This window comes from Gossypium hirsutum, chromosome A06, assembly GCF_007990345.1.
Source record: "Gossypium hirsutum isolate 1008001.06 chromosome A06, Gossypium_hirsutum_v2.1, whole genome shotgun sequence".
Taxonomy (NCBI): Eukaryota; Viridiplantae; Streptophyta; class Magnoliopsida; order Malvales; family Malvaceae; genus Gossypium; species Gossypium hirsutum.
The window spans coordinates 17425296-17447405 of record NC_053429.1 but is presented as its reverse complement, the minus strand read 5'-3'; the positions used below and the strand labels follow the sequence as shown (position 1 = coordinate 17447405).

General features: G+C 33.3%; 1 protein-coding gene and 1 pseudogene across 1 annotated transcript; both read right to left on the bottom strand.

Moving 5' to 3' along the window:
* Positions 1-3247: 3247 nt before the first annotated feature.
* LOC107962761 (inactive protein kinase SELMODRAFT_444075) lies at positions 3248-8645 on the bottom strand. The gene is made up of 9 exons (XM_016899260.2): positions 7707-8645; positions 6762-6922; positions 6583-6677; positions 5317-6350; positions 4731-4891; positions 4479-4555; positions 4249-4396; positions 3934-4083; positions 3248-3609 (listed from the first exon to the last, which is right to left on the bottom strand). Exons 1-9 carry the CDS (start codon positions 7867-7869, stop codon positions 3556-3558), a joined length of 2043 nt encoding a protein of 680 aa, XP_016754749.1. The 5' UTR covers positions 7870-8645; the 3' UTR covers positions 3248-3555.
* Positions 8646-11441: 2796 nt separating this feature from the next.
* Positions 11442-15566, bottom strand: LOC107962760 (protein NDL1-like; annotated as a pseudogene).
* Positions 15567-22110: the final 6544 nt, after the last annotated feature.

Below are 22110 nucleotides of genomic sequence, written 5' to 3'. Positions count from 1 at the left end.
AGGGTTGAAATTTGGTTTTAAGTGATAGTTGAGTGAAAAATAGAGAATAAATTGTAAAGAAAACAAGTTAGTTTGAATTGGGATTAAATTAGAAGTTATGTAAATATTGAGTTGAGATTGGAATAAATAAAATGAAATTGTATATTGCTGAATTTTAAATTGTTTTAATTTTCGTAGCTAACATTGTACCGGATAGCTCGGCTAAGTAAGAAAAAAGCAAAGTCGACGAGGGTTAGCTCGGAAATTACGGTTTGTATTTCTATAATCCGAACCTAGTTATTAATTGTTATTTTTTTATTCAATGCATTTATTAAATGTTGAAGTGAGAATTAGTTTATAATGGAAATGGATTAATTTGGTATCTGATGAATTTATATTGATTAAATTAAATTGAATTATATATTATAAATATATATATATGTGTGTGTGTGTGTGTGTGAATGTGATATTGTGCAATTATGATAATTGAATTTTGGGTAAATGTTATGATAAATAATTAAGATGAGAATTATTTGTATTGTGTCTTTATAATTGAAATGAATTGATTTAGTATGTGATAAATTTATTGAATTTATATGAATATATGTGATTGATGTGGAAATTGAATATTGAATGTACGTTATATTGAAAAATATATTGGTTAGAAATGTGATGAAATTAGTATGAATAAGTGATTATTGTGAAATCGAATATTTGTTATTGAAAAGTGAATTGAATTATATTGAATTGAGTTGTAATTAAATTGAGAATGAAATTGAAATTGAAAAGTAATATGGAATACCCTATTAACTAGTCGGGCTGAGTCGGATATAATTGGCATGCCACAGGATTTGGAAGGGTACGGAATTTATCGGCTTTGCCGATCAGGCACTTTATGTGTCGTATATCAGGCACTTTATGTGTCGTATCAGGCACCTCGTGTGTCGTTTCAAGCACTTATGTGTCGTATATTGATTAGGTACTACGTACCGTTTAGGCACAATGTGCCGTACTGGTGTGTTTGGGTTGGAATCCGTGTATCCGTCAATGTTTGAGTCATGTTAATAGGAGTAAATGAAAATACTGAATGACTGATTTCTTTAATGATTGATTGTTACTCAATAATAAAGATCAATTGACCGTTATTGAAATGGAATAAGTTATAAATAATTTATATATGAATTAAATAATTGAATAATTGTAATTGTATATGATTTTAAGTGTTTGTTATATATTTTCATTTCATTAAGTGTTCGGATTATAGAAATACCACTGAGTTCATACTCAGCGTACGGTTTGTTTCCGTGCGTAGGTTAAGTTAAAGCTAGAACGTGAAATCAGCATCCCAGGCCGATCCCGAATTCAATGAGATAAAGCGTGTTAATAGTTGGTAATGGCATGTACCTAGGATATTTTATGTGTGCGCATTTTGAATTGTCAATGTATTGATGAAATATTTAGAATTAGGTAATGGTATATAATAGGATTTGGCTTAATTGTTATAAATTTGAATTATTTGATAATTTGTTAAATTTGTGATAAGTGTAAATAATTATTTTACTTAATAACCGTAAATGAACTGTACTGACTGGTAATACCCCGTAATCCTGTTCCAGGGACGGATAAGGATTAGGAGGTGTTACATTTAGTACACATGGTCAAACTTGCATGACCCCGTAAACCTCGTTCAAGAAAGATTATATTATGTTTTATCAAATACACAATGATGACTAATTTCATACAAAGATGCATATGTCGCTTATCCTCCTAGCACTAAGATCCTATCATTGCCCCTACTTTTAACCCGTTCACCCTCAAGACCAAGGCCTACAACAGGCCTTTTGCTTTCAGAAAAATGTGGATGCAACATTCAACTTCCCAACCAATCCTCAATCACTTTTAGTCAAACCCTAATAGGTTTAGGAGGAAGATGCTTTTGGATTGCCACCACCATTGAAGCTTTCATGGCTCCCTTGAAGGATTGGAACCAGGAAAATGCTTTTGGAAATATATTTAGGGGGAAGAAGCAAGTTCTTTCTTGACTTAGTGGCATTGAAAGGGCAATAGAAAACATCCTAAATATGTTTCTATTCAAACTCGAAAATGGCAGTATCCCAAATTTTTAAAAGTGCAAAGTGACACATGATCTCAACTGCAAAAAGTAGGGTTGTGAAAGAACAAAGTGTTTGTTAGAACAATTCATATAAACAGTTAAGTTTTTGTTCATTTATCAAACTAAATAAATAAATATGAACAAAATTTGAACACTCGTTAAATAAATGAACCCAATCTGAATAAAGCTTATTCGTTTCAGTTTAAAACTTGCTTATCGTTTGATTATTATATAATTAATAATATTATGATTGCTTGTGATGCTTATTTTATTTATTCATTGTACAATTATTGATATTTATATTTGATTATTTTATATCTAAAATATAAGATAAATAGTATTTAGTCTTTTTTTGTTTATTATTCATGAACATATTCAATTATATGTTCATAAACAAGTTTGTTTAACTTAAATAAATGAACATAAATCTACATAATATTAAATAAACAAATACAAACACAATATTAAAATTATTAATAAACATGAACGAATTCAAAAATAAAGAAAAAAATACATTTATTCAAATTTAATTCATTTAAACACTAAAAAAAATATCATGAGTTATCTTATTTAAACTTTGCAGCTGATATGTTTTTTTCCACAAAGACTGATGAGTAGAGTCAAAGGGAAGGGGTGCATCGCAAAATTGGAATCAGACCTGCTGAAGAGCTTGGGAAATACTTGGGATCTTCTCTTTCCCTTATATTTCTTTATTAATATTATTTTTCCTTTTTGTTCCTTTGTTTTTGTTAGTTCTATAAATAAACAACATTGCATTGTGTACATAATAATTCTTGTGTCTGTCAGCAATCGGAAGAAAATATATGAGTATGCATACAATAAAGGATCGTCACGTAGCATGTATCACATAAAAATATAATATTTTTGTCGATAAAATGTTGAGGCAATGATAATACATTGATGGAACATGAAATAGTATAATAGGATGATAAGAAATTGTTTTGTTTTTCTATTGTTTATATAATATTGGGTGAGAGATGATGATAACACGATTTGAACGGTGAAATTTGTCTGCTTTGGTTGGCATAAACTTTTCTGCTTTGGTTTGAAATCAACCTCCGGATATTGTTACTGTCATTTAATTTTTGAATGCACCTATTTCTAATTAAAAATAAAACAATATAACTATTGCTCTAAGTGCCAAACAGGAAAAACTATGTAATTTACAAAATACACTCATTTTTTTTTACAGTTATATGAGTATGAAAATAAAATAAAATTCTATACTATAGTTAAAATTAAAGGGTGACATTATTTCCAAATAATATTTGCCTCAGGCCATCTTCAGTCTTCAAGACTGAGCTGTCTATCAACTCTTTGTATGGTGTAGGTACCTCTGCTTTCTGTCTTGATCATGCAATGGTAGGCCATTGCTGATGATGCTGATATTCATTCTAACTGCTTCAGCAGATCGGCGAATGCACTTCCAGGATCCCTAGAATTCATGCATCGCAAGTCGAATTTGTGATGACATTGCCCTCCAACATCCGAAGTACCTTCACAGTGTAAACACCACTGAGTTAACTGTAAACTGAGGAAGGGTTACATATAAAGTTCTATAAGAATCATAGAGGTGACAGGCTGCTGTTTCAAGAAGCTAGTGAAGTTTGATAGGCTTGTAATTTTGGAATATGGATCGCTTTTGTTGCAAAGTGGAAACACTGCAGAAAGAACCAACAGTGTCTCGCAGAAGATAAACTTCACATGCATATACAGCAGACCTAGAAGTTCTCTTTTAGCTATTGTTCACATTTATTTGCTATGATCATTGAAACAATGATGAGCAGGGATTTTTGTTATGTAAATTCCATTTTCCCAACCTGAGACATGCGAGGCCTTGTATGAGGATCCCGCCTGATGCAAAAGGAAGCACATTGCAGCATGCCATAAACCTCTTGCTCCACATAGCTGTTCCCCAAGCGGGGGTCAACAAGTTCCCGTATGGCATGACTTTCTAGTAAAGGGCGTGCCTAATCCATATTCGAACCAGTGAGAAAATCCATTTAGATAATTTCTAAAGTAACAGAAGGTGATCTGTTGATGTTCTTATGACGAAAAGTAAATCTAAATTATTAAAGATTTTCAGCAAACACCGATGTATAAGTTCATAACCCAAAATAAGTCAAGATTAATACCCATTCTGAGAGGCACTGCTGTCCCTTTGGCCGACTGATGTCCATAGCTTTTCGTCCAGTGATGAGCTCTACCATTACCACCCCAAAGGAATAGACATCAGCTTTTTCTGTGATTTGGCCGCTTTGGGCATATTCTGGAGCTAAATACCTACCAAGAAGAGTGTTTTCCTGAATAAATTTGTCCTTGCTAGATAATATAAGTAACAAGGAATAAACAAGCCAGTATGTACCCGAATCGTCCAATCACTCTAGTTTCCACTCCCCTGTCTCCATCCGGCTGCCACCTTGCCAACCCAAAATCCCCAACCTAAAGAGTCCAGAAGTAGTCAGTTTACAGTCTCTGTCTTATGCTATATGTGCCCAAGGTTTGATACAAAAAGAAGACTATTCACACTTGAATGAGACGAGCATTAAGAAGAACAAACAACTGGTTTGAGAAATTTGAAATTTTGTTCAGATTGAGCTTAGAAGATGTGACATACTAATGGTTCAAAATCGTGGGTGAGAAGGATATTATTAGGCCGCATATCACGGTGTACAATACAACCAACTCTGCACTCTTCATGAAGGTATCTCAATCCTCTGGCAGCTCCAACGGCAATCTTTTGTCGTGCTGACCATTGCAATGTATCATGATTATGCCCTGAAAATTTCCCATATTATGATTAAGTTACCAACTTAGAGAAATTATCAATGATTATGAAGGAAAAGGGACAATATTAGACTTGTAGACAGCTTGCTCCAGTACAACTACCAAGCAGCATTTTCCATTAAAGTCAGTTAAAACCCGTGATCGTGAACAATTACATACACTTCAACCATATTTGTCTACCAATTAAATGTTGTTTCAATGTCATGACTTAAGGACATTCCTGTGAACTCATGTTAGTTAGTCAATGGAACTATGGTTCCAAAGTTGGTCAAACTGAAAAACTGAGATAAACATTTCGATTTCAATACATAAGTGGAGAGGAAAATCTCCCTGGATGTTCTGGCTACTTGCTTTCTAGCAGTTTCACGATCATGTTCAGCAAGTGATAACATGAATTAGGGTAGAAGTGAACTTACCATAAAGATGAGAATCCAAAGAGCCATTGCAAACGTACTCATAAACTAGCAATCTTTTTCCACCCTCAATGCAGAAGCCAATCAGCATTACAACATTCCGATGCTGTGCACAACTTAAAACCTCAACTTCTGAGCAAAATTCTCGGTCACCTTGAGAACTAGCCAACTTATGTAGCTTCACAGCTATCACCTGACCATCTGGTAAGATCCCTCTATGAACAGAACCAAATCCACCTTCAGCCAAGAAATTCGATTGTGAAAAGCCATTTGTAGCATGTTCTAGTTCAGCATAAGTGAACCACCTTGGAGGGTGCCCAAACACAGGAGCTTTGTGCTGACATATTGAACATAATGGAGGAGGTCCAGGAGGAGCATTTCTTGACAGTGAGATAGCTTCCCTCACACTTTTGCTGACCTTCAGATCAAGCCTATAATTAAGGACCCCAACATCAGGTTCTCTGTTCAATGTAGATAATTTCTCCAACAAAATGTTATATGTTGAAGTAAGCGATGAATCATTCAGTCTCTGTAAATCCTTCCCAAGATGCTTAGAGTCAGCGCTAGAATTACAAATGTCAGATATCCATGGAGGGAAATAAGATCTTGTTTTAGGAGGATCTAGCTCACAGTCAGTGTCTGAATCAGATTCGAACAGATTTTGGCTTTCCTCAGTAATAAATGAATACTCTTTCTTCAAACTCTCATATAACGCAGGGAGGATCAACGGTGAGGCCCCTGGATCAGAGCCTGATATTGATGAAGTTCCAATATCAGTAGCAGTCAGGGATGATTCACGCTCAGGACTACTGACTGGAGTCACAAATGGCCCTTTTGTTTCCTCTAACAAGTCATGCTTGCTTTTCTTACGTTTAGGATATGTTTCGGATTCAAATGATAATGGCCAAGCCAATTGAGGTGCCATGTTTGGTGATCCAACCAAATTCAATCGAAGAACCTTTGGCTGAGATCGCTTCATGACCACAAGATTGCATTGCAGCTCGTCCAGGCAGTGTTTCTTCTCATGTTTTAAGTGTCTGTGCAAGGATTCAAAAGCAATAATAACCATAATTAATTGAACAAAATAGAAGAGTTAAAAGGAAACTGAAGTAAACGAAGAACTTATTGAAATGAGAATGCGTCCACTACACAAATGAGTTAACTAAGACCTTGTGTAATTTGCACAGTCACCCTAGCTACAAGCATGCCTTAAGCTAACAAAATGTGATACATCATGCAAGAGAACAAAGTTTACATTGTATATATTACTTGTCCAATATGACCCAGTTGGATTGGGCTTTCTTGGCTTCAGTTGCGACTATTCCATATGGTGATCCAGGAACAATTTTTATCCTCACTTTTACCTGCAAGCATAACTTCAAAATTCAATTCCAGGAACAAAAAATGTACTAACTAAAGAAACATTAGAAAATAATAAATCCACAAACCTTGTCGGGGTCATAAACATCTTTTAACTGGAAAATCATTTGGGAGCATGAATCTGCAATATCTTGTTTTGCATCTGAATTAGCTCCTGAGGCTGAGAGAGACTTCCAATGACCAGTGGCACAATCACTGGTAAATCTTGAAATACCCCATATCCTTCTACCTGAGAATCAGTGAAGTTATAAACAGCAAATAGTTTGAAGTGAATAAAGCAGCAGAATGCTTAAAACCTCATTTGATATATAACTGAACCTGATAATTGCATATTAGGATGATAAGAAATTTCAATGAACATTATCTTAGCCTAGGCTTTGAGCATTTCGACCTGATAATAGATCAATTAGTTTCGATAACGTTCTTTGTTAGTCACCATTTATAATCTGTAAAGCGACTGTATCAAACATAGAATGAAGAAGCTGAGATTAGCAGTTATGAACCAACCAACAGCCAATGTTCAACAAAGGATTAAAGGAACATTCTGCAATTTCACCACAAGCTCACTATCATTTACTCATACTAAGTGACGTTAAAAAGCATCATTAACTTCAGAAACATAAAGAATTTCATTTTCCACTTCAACATGTACATAGGTAAAGAACAAGGACAAAATAAGTTCCTCCAAAACTTTTCTTCCTATTGGATAAAAAGGCAACAAATTTTGTTGCAATGACTGCATCTTGCCACTTGTAAGACTTCAAGGTTTCAAGATCCAAACCTGCCAACCAGGCAAAATCTCTATACGCCGACTAATTACATTTTATGCTTTAGATCATCTAGTGATAATTCTTTCCTTAAACATAAGCAAGTGGTGTAGAAGTAGAACATATTAGTTATCAAACATATGAAAAGCAGAACCCAATGTGCTCAATGATTTTATCATCATACAAAAAGTAAAGAGAAAACAAATAAAAGTGAAAAATGTGTTTAAGAGGGAAAAGTTAAGTTACTTGAGGAGTGGACAGGAATAACTACGAGCAGCTTAATGCAATCCCCAGGCTGGGCAACATGAGTCAAAGCCCAGACCAGAGCAGTCCTTGGGATCTCCCTTGCTGCTTTAACAGCCACCACCACTACTTTATTAGCCAAATCTGAGCTACCCTTCTGTTTCATCTCCAAAGCCAAGCTAGAAACTAAACCCCTAAACACCTTCCACACACCCCATAATCAAAATCCACCCACCCCCCTTTCTCCATCATAAACAAAACTCTCGATCAAAAAAGACTGTATTTTTCCCTGATTCACAATACCCGAGATGCCCTTTTTTTTTTTTACCCCCTCTTTGAAGTGCTCGGCAGAAAAGCTTGATTTGAAAAAAGAGGGAGTAGCAGACAGGGACGTGCACTTCAAGGTAACTTTATCAAATCAAGTAATAAGCTCTTTCTCATAAAAAGGACGTGTCAAAAACTCTAGTTACCAAGCTGCAAAACCCCTCTTTCTCTCTTTCTCTCTCTGTATTAAAAGACAGCTTTGCCTGGTTTGGATGCAATAAAGGAACTTGTATCCGTTATTGTAACTTGTAAGAACAAGGTCAGCTTTCTTTCACAGAAACTGAGGCTGCCTTTTCTTTAAGATCATGTAAACTGCGTGAGCTTTCTTTACAAAAAGAAAAACGATTCTTGTGCTACAAAAGCGGTTGGCCTAATTTTAGAAGCTTTTCTTTTGTTTGTCTTGTCAACTTTGTTAATGTTCATACATATATATCCTCCAGCTTTCTACAAAATTACAACAAAGCTTAATAGGCAATTATATATTAATATATTATCATATAATTAACAGGCGACAAAAAGAAAACAGGGCATGGTTAAAGATAAGACGACAATTTAGTACCAAACCACATGTAATTATGTAAGTAATCAGTTGCATGATTGGAGGAAAGCTTTTTCTTACCCCCTTTTTTTATCTCCCTTAATCTGGACTTTTATAAGCTATGAAAGTTGAGAGTTGGTAATGGAGGGAAGCTAATTGTGTACAGTTTTCAATCTGTTTACTAGTGTTTGGTCATGTGGCTTACCTTCCATTTTGTTTTAACACTAAAATATTTCTTATGAAAAGCAACAAAAATGTACTTTAAGATCTTGGGGTTTCCTATTTCTTGCACATTGAAGTTATCATTATTTGATCTACAGTTTTTTTTAAGGCAACTGTCTCTTGGGACTTGAGACAGTAATCAATTATTTTCTGTCTTAAAAATATACACAGATAAAGTACAGCTTCTTTTTTTTAAAATGTGGCACTTAAATTAGTGCAGGAACATCAATTAAATTTTCTTTTGTTTTGTGTAGTTCTAATACGACACAGCATGGCAGATTAGTAGTGTGGTAGGACATAATATATGAACCCTACATACTGACAAATGAAGACAAAGAGCTTGTGGTAGGTCATGGCAACATCAATTAGCAACTTGATGCCATTTGAATTCAAAGGAATTGTCAATTTGTAGACAGCAAAACTTCAGCTTATAGTTTTATCTCTCTTCTAGAAATGAATGTCGATGATTTGTAATAATTGAATAATCGAATTAGTGATTAAATCAATAAAATAATTATTAAATAATTAATTAAATTTCATAATAAAAAAATTAAAATTATAGAACCACTTGTAAGAGAACATATTCAAAAGGTCTATGATCCCAACATTTTTAATTTTTCGTATGTCCTCCTTTGCACCGAAAAATTGAAGGACAAATAGTCAACCAGAGATCTACAATTGAAAAGAAAAAATGCAACACAGCTAAATTCAATGGGATATTACATGACAGTTTACAGCAGATAGGGTGTAGTTAATGGTGAAGATAATTTATATCAAGGACTGTAATTTCACATGCAAACATTGATTTCTGGTAGTATAAACTATGAAGAAATGAAGCAAATAAATTGAGAGGTAGGTTAGAATTTGGCATCCAAAAAGCTCCCAATTATATCATTCTTTTTGAAAAGTGGGACCTAAAGTTAGATAGCTAGACGCAATGGATGACTACCTTTACTAAAGATAAATAATAATGAAAGAGAAACTTTAAGATATTCCCTCATCTTTTTTTATACAAAGCTTTGCTCCAAATCTGTTCTTCTACAAACAGGAAAAGAATCAAAATTTAAAGACAAATATATATATATATTCTAATTCACTCAATGAAACTTTTTGAGATCATCAACTTAAACAACTTTGGTGCTAAATGATTTAGCTTTTGACAATGAATGCAGGAAATAAAAGACAATCTTAATTTCACAATCACATAACAAGGTTACAAACGTATATGGATTGTTGGCTGCAACAGTTAAAACAATGATGAAGATGCTTTCTTTTTATCTTTTGCTTGCTAAGCTAGATTCTGTTTTGGCAGGAAGCATATTTGTATGTTAAATAGTTTTGTTACTTTGGATAAACATTCACACAAATCCCCCAAATGTTAATGCATTTATGAACAACAACAGTGATTATGCACCAACATATTGTTGAACTTGTAAGTTGATATTTCCATTTGCCAAGCTAAGATTTAGCCCTAAATGGTTAAGGTTCTTGAGCTTGAGTTTGGCAAAGCCAAGGAGAACTTTTTTATACTAGCGGTTGTGGTAAAGGTAAAGTCAGTCACCACTTATTACTGTGTCCAAACTACAATCAACTTTCATCGTAATATTTGATTTTTTGCATACAGAAAAACCAGGGCGTGTTTAAGAAATTCTAAATTAAGAAACCATTGCTGTGGTAATTAAGACTTATAAAGGGAAATAAGGCAGATAACTATAGGGATAAATACTAAAATTATACATCAATTTTAATATAATTTGGAATGTTATATATTAACTTTAATTTAGTGCATTTGTATACATCACACTTTAATTTTGATTCAATTTTCACATTTTACTAACTCCGTTATCTATGTAATACAATTTTCCATTAAGCCATGTGAAAATTGTTGATATAGTATTTTATTAGGTTAAAAAATAAACAAATAACTTTAATTTCTTTCCACTTAGATTAAAAGAAAAAAAATCTTAAGAAAAGGGTTTCTTTTTTCTCCAAAGAAATCTATTGTTTTAATGTAGGTAAAAATAATTTAAATTTATTTTTTTAATGTAATAAAATGTTATGTCAATAATTTACAAATGATTAAACTAAAAAATGTGCCACATAGATAACGGTTATTTTGATGTATACAAATATACAAAATTAAAATTGATAAATAACATTGCAAATTCTATCAAAATTAATGTACAATTTTGATATTATATCCATACCCAAAAATAGGTATTGTGAAACGAGAAGGTTGGATTAAGGCTTTTCCTTTTAAGAAAATTGGGCTTAAGGTTTTAGACAAATTCTTAAATTGGAATGGACTTCAAGGATTTCAAATGCATTATAGTGCTGTGAATATTTACACAAGCAGCTCTGAATTCTTAGTACTGTCATAAGCCTTTATATTCTTCATTGAATTATTGATTGTCATGGAAAAGGAGTCTTATTAGTGCTCATTGAAGGGTTTCTTCTGAACTCTGAACAGGTCAAGAAATATCTCATAGCATAATTAATGCATGTTGAACCAAAAGTAAATGCACGCATTCATACACATGTGAATTCTGACTAAACATCTCATAACAAGGATTGAATTGGTTCATCCCATCCCATGTGGAACAAACACCCTTCCCCCCACTAAATGGAAGTGTATCAGACCCTGAAATGTGGTATTACAATATTCAGCGGAGTTTTTCTCCATTATTGATTGCACGTCCTCATCATCATAAATAAATACAAATCCTCTTTATATTACATACAGAATTGGACTCCTTAGTTACTGAGTACAAAAGAATAGATTATGAGAAAACCATTGCGCACTAGCCTCTTGTTTGTATAGGAATTCCAAACCTGTGCACCCTTAAAACTACAAGCTTTGAGGGCATCATGTATGTTACCCTTCCGTACATTCCTTCATTTTCTTCCCTTATATCTACAACCCCCACCTCCGCATCTGCTTCTACCCTCGTACATTTTCTTTTTTCCAAAGACAAAAAATAGAACCAAAAAGTCTAAAAAAATTAACTAAATAAGTCCATCTTTCTCAGCCCCCCAACTTTATCAAGTATAATGTGAAACACGGGTTTTTATAGGTTTTAAATTCAAACCCGAGCTTTCAGGAGAGAGAAGCTCGGGTGAGATGCAAGATGGACTTAAGGGGCTCCTTGGGCTGTCACTGAAATGGCAAAGTCTATACAATCCAATCCCATGAAGAAGTACTCCATAGGTATCAACATTGCATGTGGTTGTTCTTCTGTCACCATGGATCCACAAGCCTGAACCTGCACAAACAAGCATCCTACCCCAATTAGGCATAATTTTGAATTTTAATTGCACAAAGCATTAACTACTAAAGAAAAAGGGACAAAAATCATCCAATAGGCAGGCTGGCCCACCTTTAATAGTAATTTTAGAGCAGGTGATAGACCACTAGATACTCCAGGTTTGCAAATTATTAGGAAAGTAGCGTACTAGATAAGAGTAGCAGACTAGACAAGAATCATTCAACATCATACTAGCAATCAAACACAGCAATCCCTGTTACATAGGTAATTGAAAACTCCGCTACTTACCTCAACTAAGGCACTAAATCTTCTATCCAACAAATATTAAGGTTCGACATCTGAGCCTCTTTAGCCCACTGGTAAGGTCAGGTCTCCTGCATGTTAGTGAAACAAAGTTTTGAGCACTTGAAATATCTTAATGTATAAAGAGAAGTAACATGCAAAACATGAAATGACAATCCAATCTAGTTCCATTATTTTGTAATGTACCCATTAATTGCTTGAAGAAATTGCATCACATTTGATCCATGCCTCTCATCTAGCAACTAAGGAAACAAACATACCAAAGGAATAGGTCATGTTGACTTCAAAAGAAATTCACTGGTTTAAGAAAAGAAACAGAAACAGAATGCAAATCTAGTATAATGTATTAATGTTATTCAGGAAAGAAGAAAAAGAAATGCTTAAGCACTAACTCTTCTGCATGCTTGAACTATGTCCGACTCAGGAACTTCTGTATTACCGCAAGCTTCCTGCTACGATTTAAAGAAACCTCATCACACAACCTCCTCAATAAGTGAGGATATAACCCAAAAAAAGAACTTCAAAGATATATTACTAGGATGGAAATGCTAGGTACCTTGCTAAAGTAACGTTGAAGCAAAAGCTCTTTAAGAAGTCCACACATTCCATAAAAATATAACAAATTTGACATCACCTACAGATTATATCATTTTAGCCATATAAATGAAATTTATGCATAAAACCCAACAGTCTTAGGAAGGAACCTTGTTATAAAACCATTCAGTCCAAGAGGGTGCTCTGAAAAGAGGGGATATAAGTATCAATCCAATAACACGTTTTTTGTATTTCATCTGAAATGGAAAAGCTTGGTCAAAAGAACCAACATAAAAAGCATTTAAATAATACTACTCTTAAGATTCATAAGGAAACCTACAGCAAATAGAGTAAGAATGTAAGCACCCGCAGTCACTCCCATGCACATCACTGCACCAAGCCTGATGCAATCAGAAACAAAGTCATCCTAACTATAAAACTTTTAATAAATACAATCTAGTGCTATTAATGGGAAAAGAAACCCCTTTTCAACCAAACCACTAATACTGGCTATATCTAATAGCTTTTACTAAGATGCCAACTAATGTAAAATTACCCAAAAAAGTTGAGAACCTCAAGGATCTGATCAGCTAAGTCGTCAACACAACGTGCAGAAGCACTTGGACAAATTGGAGCAGCTCCCAACTGCAAGAACTCTTGTGAAAGTGCCAGAAAGGAAACTATGTGAATATAGAAACCAATAATTGATTAGCATGCTACCAGAAGATAAAATAGACCATAGACAACAGAAATAAGGCAAATAGGCATATGCCAACTAATTTACAGACCTCGTGTCCAGGAGGACTAATATGGTAAATGCAGAAATTGTGGAGCAGCAAGGAGGCCGCTTCGGGACAAAAGAACAATCCTTGGAAACAAGATACATCTGAAGGAAATTATAAAAGAACACTAAACTTGTTAGAAAGCAGATTTGGAGATATACTCCAACTAAGAGTACCCTGTAGATGTGCATGAATAGAAAATTTGATCAGGTTAACAAAATAAACCATGACTGAAATAGCATGTATATTGCAGAATTAGCAAAAGGAGGTTTCTCCCAAATTTAGTATGACAAATACAAAAGAGGTTATGATATGAACAGCATTATACATACGATTCAAAGCCAGATCAGGATATGTAATTAATGCTGGCTTGTGTTGGTCCCCATAAACTATAACAGACACAGAACCACAGCGCGTTCGTACATGATGTTCCTGGAAGTTATTTACATCAGCACAGATTAAGATTTATACCAATCAAAATAGAAATAGTTAAACTTATTATAAAACAATCATAGAAATAGATATATTTGGAACTTAGATACCATATGTCTTCTAGATACGGAAATAGTTATTTAACAAGAATAGCTTTTCAGTTAAGTAATTTATTTTAGATGACCCTTAAAAAAGAAAAGAAACACCTAAATTATTCATCAAAAGCAATTCCCATGTGCACAGTCACCTTTTTTTAGGGAAATCCAAAAAAGAGAGAAAAATCAAATGAGTGGTTCCTGATATCAATCATTAAATTCTTCAAAAAGGAGATGACAGTCTAAAAGGAGAGCAAGAATCTCTCAAATTAAAAACGACCATGACATTAAACACACACATATATATATAAAAGAAAAGGTAAATTTGCAGGCAGCCAATTTTAATATAATAAAAACAAAATAAAATAAGAAATAGAGCCAATGTTTCTTCAATGAACTGCAAAGACAGGTGAATAATCCCGAGGAATCCATCATCCAACTTCTTTAGCCATTAGAAGTAACAAACTAAGAATGAAAAAATCTCCAACTAATCGAAAATGAAAAGTTAAAGCAGATATAACCCCAAAGGCAGTAGCAACATGAAATAACGTAACAGAATTACACGATATTAGCAAAACAATCAAACACATGAATAAATACACGAACAAAATGGAGTCTAACTTTGTAATTTTTAACAGTTAAAATAAACACAAATTATATACAAACCAAGATAACTCATTTACCGTAAAATGACAAAGAAGGTTGAGAAAAATCCAAAAAATTGACTGTTATGTATATTTTTAAAAAAGAAAGTGGATAAAAGAGCATATTTGACCAAATAGGAAATGTATAGATATGTTGATACCAAATAATTTCTGGATATCGCAGAATTAAATTTAATATAAATTGGAATAAAAATAACCAGAAAAATGGGTTCTCTTCCCATAAAACTAAAAAACCAATGCAGTAATGAAAATGCAAAATAATAAACTGATAACAAAAACTAAAGAATGAAAAACAATTAAAAATGGAGATGTAGAAAAACGATAAGAAAAAAGAAACCTTTCCACCAAAATAGATCTTTTCAGTATGAAGAGGAATGGAATCGTTTGAGTCAGCCATGGCTGTGGCTCTTTCTCTGTTATCTACAGAACAAAGAAAGAAAGACAAAAAAAGCTTATTTTCTTTTTTTTTTATCCAAACAAAACGGCTTTTCTCTGTCCCTTGTTTCTCCCTTGGATAAATATAAGTCTCCGGCTTTTTTGGCTTGCAAAATATAAATCAAGCCATTTTCGTTCTTCGAAACCTCGCTCGCTCCTTCCTTCCCTCTCTTGTTTATTTATTTATTTTATTTTCCCCCTTTTTTAGCTTAAATAACTTTTATTTGTTTGGCTGTTTAAATTTCAAGCTCAACGCTTTTTTTGACTCCCTGACTTATGATCAAATCATAACCCTCCTCTAATAATCAGAAAAATGGCACTGCTTTTAAACGACACCGTTAGAACCGACGATTATTTTCAGCTTTAAAAGCATGGCCCGTGAGCCATGGCGGGTTGATTTAAAATAGAGTGACTGGTTGGCTCCCTACTAATTTGTTATGATTTAAACTGTGAATTTGATTTTTATTTTTTAATTAAATTTAGTTATTAATATAGAAGAGTTAAATCAGTTTTTTTAACGAAAATTATGGCTAAAATATTAATTTTTAATATTGTTGCTATGGTAATCTGTATGGCAGTCCATGTGTACGCTTCACATCAACAAATAATTTAAATTTTATAAAATTAGTTAAAAAAATAACATTGTATGTGAATTGTCATGCAAAGTATCGTATTTAAAAATTTAACATTTTAATTAGTATTTTCGTTAAAAAAACATCATTTCAAGTCTTTTTTAAAAAATTAAATTCTTTTTTGGAAGATTGAAGGTCAAACTTAACTCAAAAAAATAAACAACGGCTAAATTAACAATATATATATAAACTTTAAAGGCTAATTTTGATATTATACTTTATCTCAAATAGATAAAGGTGTTAAAAAATATAGTTTTCGACTTTCTTTTTTGTAAATAATAAACAGCCTCATCAGGCTCTAAGTAGCACAACATTAGGAGGCCGTGTAAAAACATGTAGTCCAACTTCAAGTGCAAGACCCAACTTTGCCACTCTGTCTGCACAAAGACGCAATTCAATCAAAAAGGCACTTGGAACCAAGATGTGAATTTGTATAACCCTTCTAAAATAATGTGATTATGGAGCAATTGGTGGACTTAACAACCAATTTTTATTTACCTTAAATAGGTAGAATGTTGAGATTTTCTTTTTCCTTTATTCATTATTAAAGGCTAATGCAGTAATTTTCCACGTGTTACTATAAAAAAATACACACAAAACACATTTATTTTAAAATTGAAAATAATATTATTTAATACATTAATAACAATTTCTTTTATTTGCATAAATTTTACAAAAATCACAACAATAAAATTGAAGAATAACCAAAATTGTTCACTTCCCTCCCAAATTTGGAGAGAAATATCCTCAAATTTTACTCATCGAAATTAAAAAGATTTCGTGCCAAAATTTTTATTTACCAAGATAACCAAAACATCATTGATAGGTGGTTGGATGCCTTCTTCCAATCAGTTGAGTCTTCAAGCTTGAGACACACCAATCAAATTCCTCAAACTTTCGAACTTGATCAAGTCCAGTGCCTTGGTAAACAGTCAGTCAACTGATTATGAGTAGCCACAAACTTCAACTCTACTGAACCATTTTCAACAAGCTCTTGAATGAAATGATGATTGATTTTAATGTGTTTAGTCCTTAAGTGCACAATTAGATTATTGCATATGTTGATAGCTCTTGTGTTATAATAGTAAATAGTAGCCACTAACAATGTCACTTCAAAATCCTCCATCATTTGCTTCATCCATAGCAACTAAGCATAGTAGCTCCTAGTAGCTATGTACTCTTCTTCTATTGGTGAGAATGGCATTGACGCTTGCTTCTTGTTGTACCATGACACTAGGTTTGATCCTAGGTAGAAGCATTCTCCTGATGTGTCTTCTAATCATTATTGTTTCTAGCCCGGTCAACATCACGGTAACCAATAAAGCTCATTAAACTATCTTTGGAAAACCAAATTCCCAAGTCTGATGTTCCATGGACATATCTAAAGCTTCTTTTGACAACCTTAACATGTGATTCTTTAGGATTTACTTGATATCTAGCGCATACCCCTACACTGAAACACAAATCTAGTCGACTAGCAATGAGGTACAATAAACTTTCAATCATGCTCTTATAAATGGTCTCGAAAGTGGGCACTTCCGTTGCATCTTCAAAAATTTTCTCACCTGTAACATAGGTGTTCTAGCAGGCTTGGAATTCTTTAATCCAAACTTCTTTACAAGATTTCTAGCATACTTCTCTTATGAAAGGAATGTACCATCCTATATTTTCTTAATTTGGAACCTAAGAAAATATGGCAATTCACCAATCATACTTATCCAAAATTCATCATCTTCACAAAGTTGTCTTTTATAGCTATTGAAGTTGCACAAAAAAAAAATCATGTCATCCATATATATTTGAGCTAGTGTAGTTATGCCCTTGTGTCTTCTAATAAAAAAAGTTTTGTCAACTGACCCTCTTTGGGAACTTTGACTAACCAAGAGTTGTGATAGCCTCACTATATAAGGCTTTACTCAATTTAGACACATGGTTAAAGCTTGTAAGGTCTTCGAAGTCTTTTGGTTGGTCCACATACACCTCTTCCTTCAAGAAGTTATTAAGAAAGACACTATTGGCATCCATTTGGACAATTTTATGTTGAGGTAGGCCACCGCAATGTTGAAACATCTTCAAATATTTATAGTGTTCCAATAACTTTAAATGAATGGGTGTAATTAATTAAAAGATAAATCTTTTGTTTATTGGTCAAGAGTTATATCACTTGATTTTTGAAAAAGAATTATAACTATTCAAACAATATTACTTGAATAGTTATAATATTAGATGAATAAATATATGTCTTTTAAAAGATATTATTGTTCAAAAAAGACACATATTGTGTAATAGCCCAATTTTAGTTAAATCAGAACACTGGTTTTGAAACCACAAATCTGATGTTGAAAAATTATTTTAATATTATTTTATGTGTTTACAGCATGATAGTATGTAAGTGTGAAAGTTTTGTGAAGAAATTTTATCGTTTGAATAGTCAATTTGAGAAAAATGACTTAATCGCGTAAAATGCAAAAGTTTCATGCTATTTGTTTAAAGTGCTTAATTTCTATGATTTAATAAATTAAAGGTCCTTATGTTGTAACTATACCATTAATAGCACGAGTGGACAATTTTGGACAACAATATGTGAATTTAATGGTTTAATATTATGGTTACAATGGTAAATGATAATTAAAAGGTTAATTAAATAAAATAAAAACCATAATTTTAGCCATCTTCTTTGTTTTAGACGAAAATAAGTGAAGAAAAACATCCATGAAAAGTTTTTAGGGTTCGGTCACTTGGTAGCTCAATTGATTAAGAAAAGAGGAATCCATAATTAGATCAGAGGAAAGGCAAGACTATCAAGTAATTGATTTATTTCGCCATTTTCATACTCGAGGTAAGTTCGTATGTGACGATTTCATTATAAATATATGTTAAATGCTTTGATATTTCCTAAACTGTGATTATGAGATTTTCATTAATGTATAAATTGTAAATACGACTCTACGAAATTATTTCAAAGATAGAATTGTCGAACTAGAAATCCCGGTTGAACCTTAGGAATAGATTTGGATACTTGTGACATGTTATAAGATGATATACCGATTTGGCTTCGGGCATGCATATCGTTGGCTTCGGGCCATAATATTAGCACTTCAGGTGTGAGTTATACCAATTTGGCTTCAGGCCATGCATATCAAATGTTTTGGCTTCGGGCCATAAAAATAGTTCTTCAAATAAGTTACCTTAATTTGGCTACGGGCCATGGTATAAGTACTTATCGTACGAGACTCATGAGTATCTAATTTTTATTTCGAATGGTTCAACAGGTAAACAAATGATGTGGTTGTGAAAGAGGTTAGTATAAGGCAACAAAGGTATGTACAGAACCTATTCGAGTATTAAATAGAGAAAGTTCGATGAGTTGGTATTTAATCATGTTTTAAGACATGAGAAAGGTCTGTAGATAATGTGAAATTGGTTTATTTACATTTATTTGATGAATTAAGTTAATTACATACAAGCTTACTAAGCTATGAAGTTTACTTCGTGTTATTTTTCTATGTTTTATAGTGAATCTAGGCTAGCTCGGATCCGTGAGTCGTCGGGAACATCATTGCACTATCGGATATCTAATTGGTACTTTTGAGTTGTATAAATAAGGTATATGGCATGTATATGCTACTTGTGGTATTTTGGTTGTGATTATAGCTATGAAAGTTGGCTTGTAAATGATGTTAAAGTTGATGTGTGTTTGGCCATTAGAAATGGCTTGTAAATGTATATGTTTTGGTTTGTATATATAGCCATGAATGATGAATTATTTTGGCTTGTTTGGTATGAATATGGTTAGGTTTTATAGTTGCAAATGCTCAATTGATTTATGGTGTATAATGCTTAAGAAATGCTTTGATGAAGTATGATTTTGAAAATTGAGTTAATAAGTATTTGAATAGGTAATTGGTATTGAATTTGGTTGAAATGGATATGGTATGAATTGTGCATTTGGTTGATGATTTTGGCTGCCTAATTGAATGATGAAATGGTACCATTTTTATTGTTTAGGTGTGTATGAATAAGGGTGGCTAATTCGCCTTGCAAATGGCCTATTTTTGTCCACACAGGTAAAGACACGGGCGTGTGTTTGAGCCATGTGTGACACACAGTGCTGTTACACGGCCGTATGTCCCCTGGTGATGTTTTTAAAATGAAGTCAGTATGCTCCACACGGTCTCACACACGGGTGTATGACTGGCCGTGTTGTATAAGTCAGTATACCCTATAATTTTGGCACGGGCTAGTATACGACCTAGCACACGGGCGTGTGTGGCTACTTCGAAGGGCACACGGGCTAGACACACGGGCGTGTGGTTGGCCGTGTGACCCAAGTCAGTATGTATGCCCTGTTTCCACACGACCTGAGGCATGGGCGTGTCTGGAGCCGTGTGGGGCATATGGCCTGTTCACAAAGACGTGTGACCCCTGTATGATTGAAATTTTTCTAAGTTTCCAAAATCTTCGTATGATATCAGTTTATTCCCAAACCACTTCTAAAGCATGTTTAAGGCATCGTAGGCCTTGTAAAGGACAATTTGATTGTATTGAATAATTTATGATAATGAATGCTTTATGGTTGATAAATGTATGCTATACGTTGTGTATCAATTGGTAATACCTCGTAACCCTACTCCGGCGACGGATACAACTTAGAGGCGTAACATATTGGAAGATGTCTCTAAGAAAAAACGTGAAAATTCATATAAATAGGAATGAGATTTCATTTGGAAATCACACCAAGAAGTTCTAAAGTTCTTTCTATCATTCCTAATTTTCTAAAATTATTAGATTGTTCTATAAAGAGTTTCTATAGTAATTCTTTTTAGAAATTAAATTTCTTGTGATAATTTGCTCAGTGCTTAGTGGACTATTCTCGTCAATGCAAAAAAAATAGTCATTGGCTTTATTGTATGGTCGAGGTTAATTTGCTTGAAACTCTTTTGTACACCAAATATAAGTGGGGGCGAATAGAACCTTAAAGATAGTGGCTTGATACACGCCTTGGAGCATTGTCTTATTTCTTCATTTTCTAATCAAGTTGTTCTTCATGTTTCTTCAAGATTTTCCTCACTTAAGATTTGTACTAACAATTTTAATGTTCTATTATCATGATGACTACTACAACACATGAAAGTGGAACACTAAGGGAGTTCGCTTCCAACTTTGTCAAACTTGATCGGTTTGATGGTGGTAATTTTCGACGATAGTAGAAAAAGATGCACTTATTATTGCCAACTTTGAATATTGCTTATGTTTTGGATACTCGAAGACCGAAAGAGAATGAAAACGAATCTGTTGCTTCAACCCGAGAAAGACAAAAATAGGACAATTCTGATTATTTGTGCATAGGCCACATTTTGAATGGTTTATTCAATGGTTTGTTCCACCCCTACCAAAATGAGGTCACCTCTAAGGAATTATAGGACAAATTAGAGACAAGATTCATGACCAAAGATGCTACAAGTAAGAAATTTCTTGTTAGACATTTCAATAACTATCAAATGATTGATGGTCGTTTTGTTATAGAACAATTTCGTGATATTAAAAAAATGTTGAATCAATTTAAGCAATATGATATGAAAATGGATGAAATGATTGTTATATCCTCCATTATAGACAAACTTTCTCTATCTTGGAAAGACTTTAAAAAAAATCTAAAACACAAGAAAGAGGAAATATCTCTTGAGGCTTTGGCAAACCATCTTCGTATTGAAGAAGAATATTGAAAGCAAGATCAAAACATAGATTCTGGAAATGCTAAAGTGTATGTTACAAAAGAAGTACAGACTACTAAACCGTCTAAGAGAAAGTTCATACAGACTGATAGAGCACCTAAATTCAAAAAGAAACAAAAAGGCTCATGCTATCATTGTGGTAAGCCGGGACATTTCAAGAATGAATGTTGATTTTTTAAAAAAGAAATCATCTTCTAAGACTGATAATAACGAAAAGTTTGTTGCCATGATTTCTAAAATTAATATGGCACAAGATGATAATAAATAGTTAATCGATACTGGAGCAACCAAATATGTGTGTAAAGACAAAAGCATGTTCACAAAGTTCAGACAATGTAAATATGACAATGTCTTGTACATGGAAAATTATTCCACCACAACAATTAAAGGCAAAGAGTTTGTTGAATTGAAATTCACTTGTGAAAAGGTTTTAACCTTGAATGA

Excerpts from the sequence above, each read along its gene's own strand:
- LOC107962761 (XM_016899260.2), bottom strand. The coding sequence starts at position 7,869 with ATGAAACAGAAGGGTAGCTCAGATTTGGCTAATAAAGTAGTGGTGGTG. Across the intron at positions 6,923-7,706 it reads TATTCCTGTCCACTCCTCAA|GTAGAAGGATATGGGGTATT; the intron begins GTAACTTAACTT and ends ACTGATTCTCAG. Across the intron at positions 6,351-6,582 it reads AACTGGGTCATATTGGACAA|ACACTTAAAACATGAGAAGA; the intron begins GTAATATATACA and ends ATCCTTGCACAG.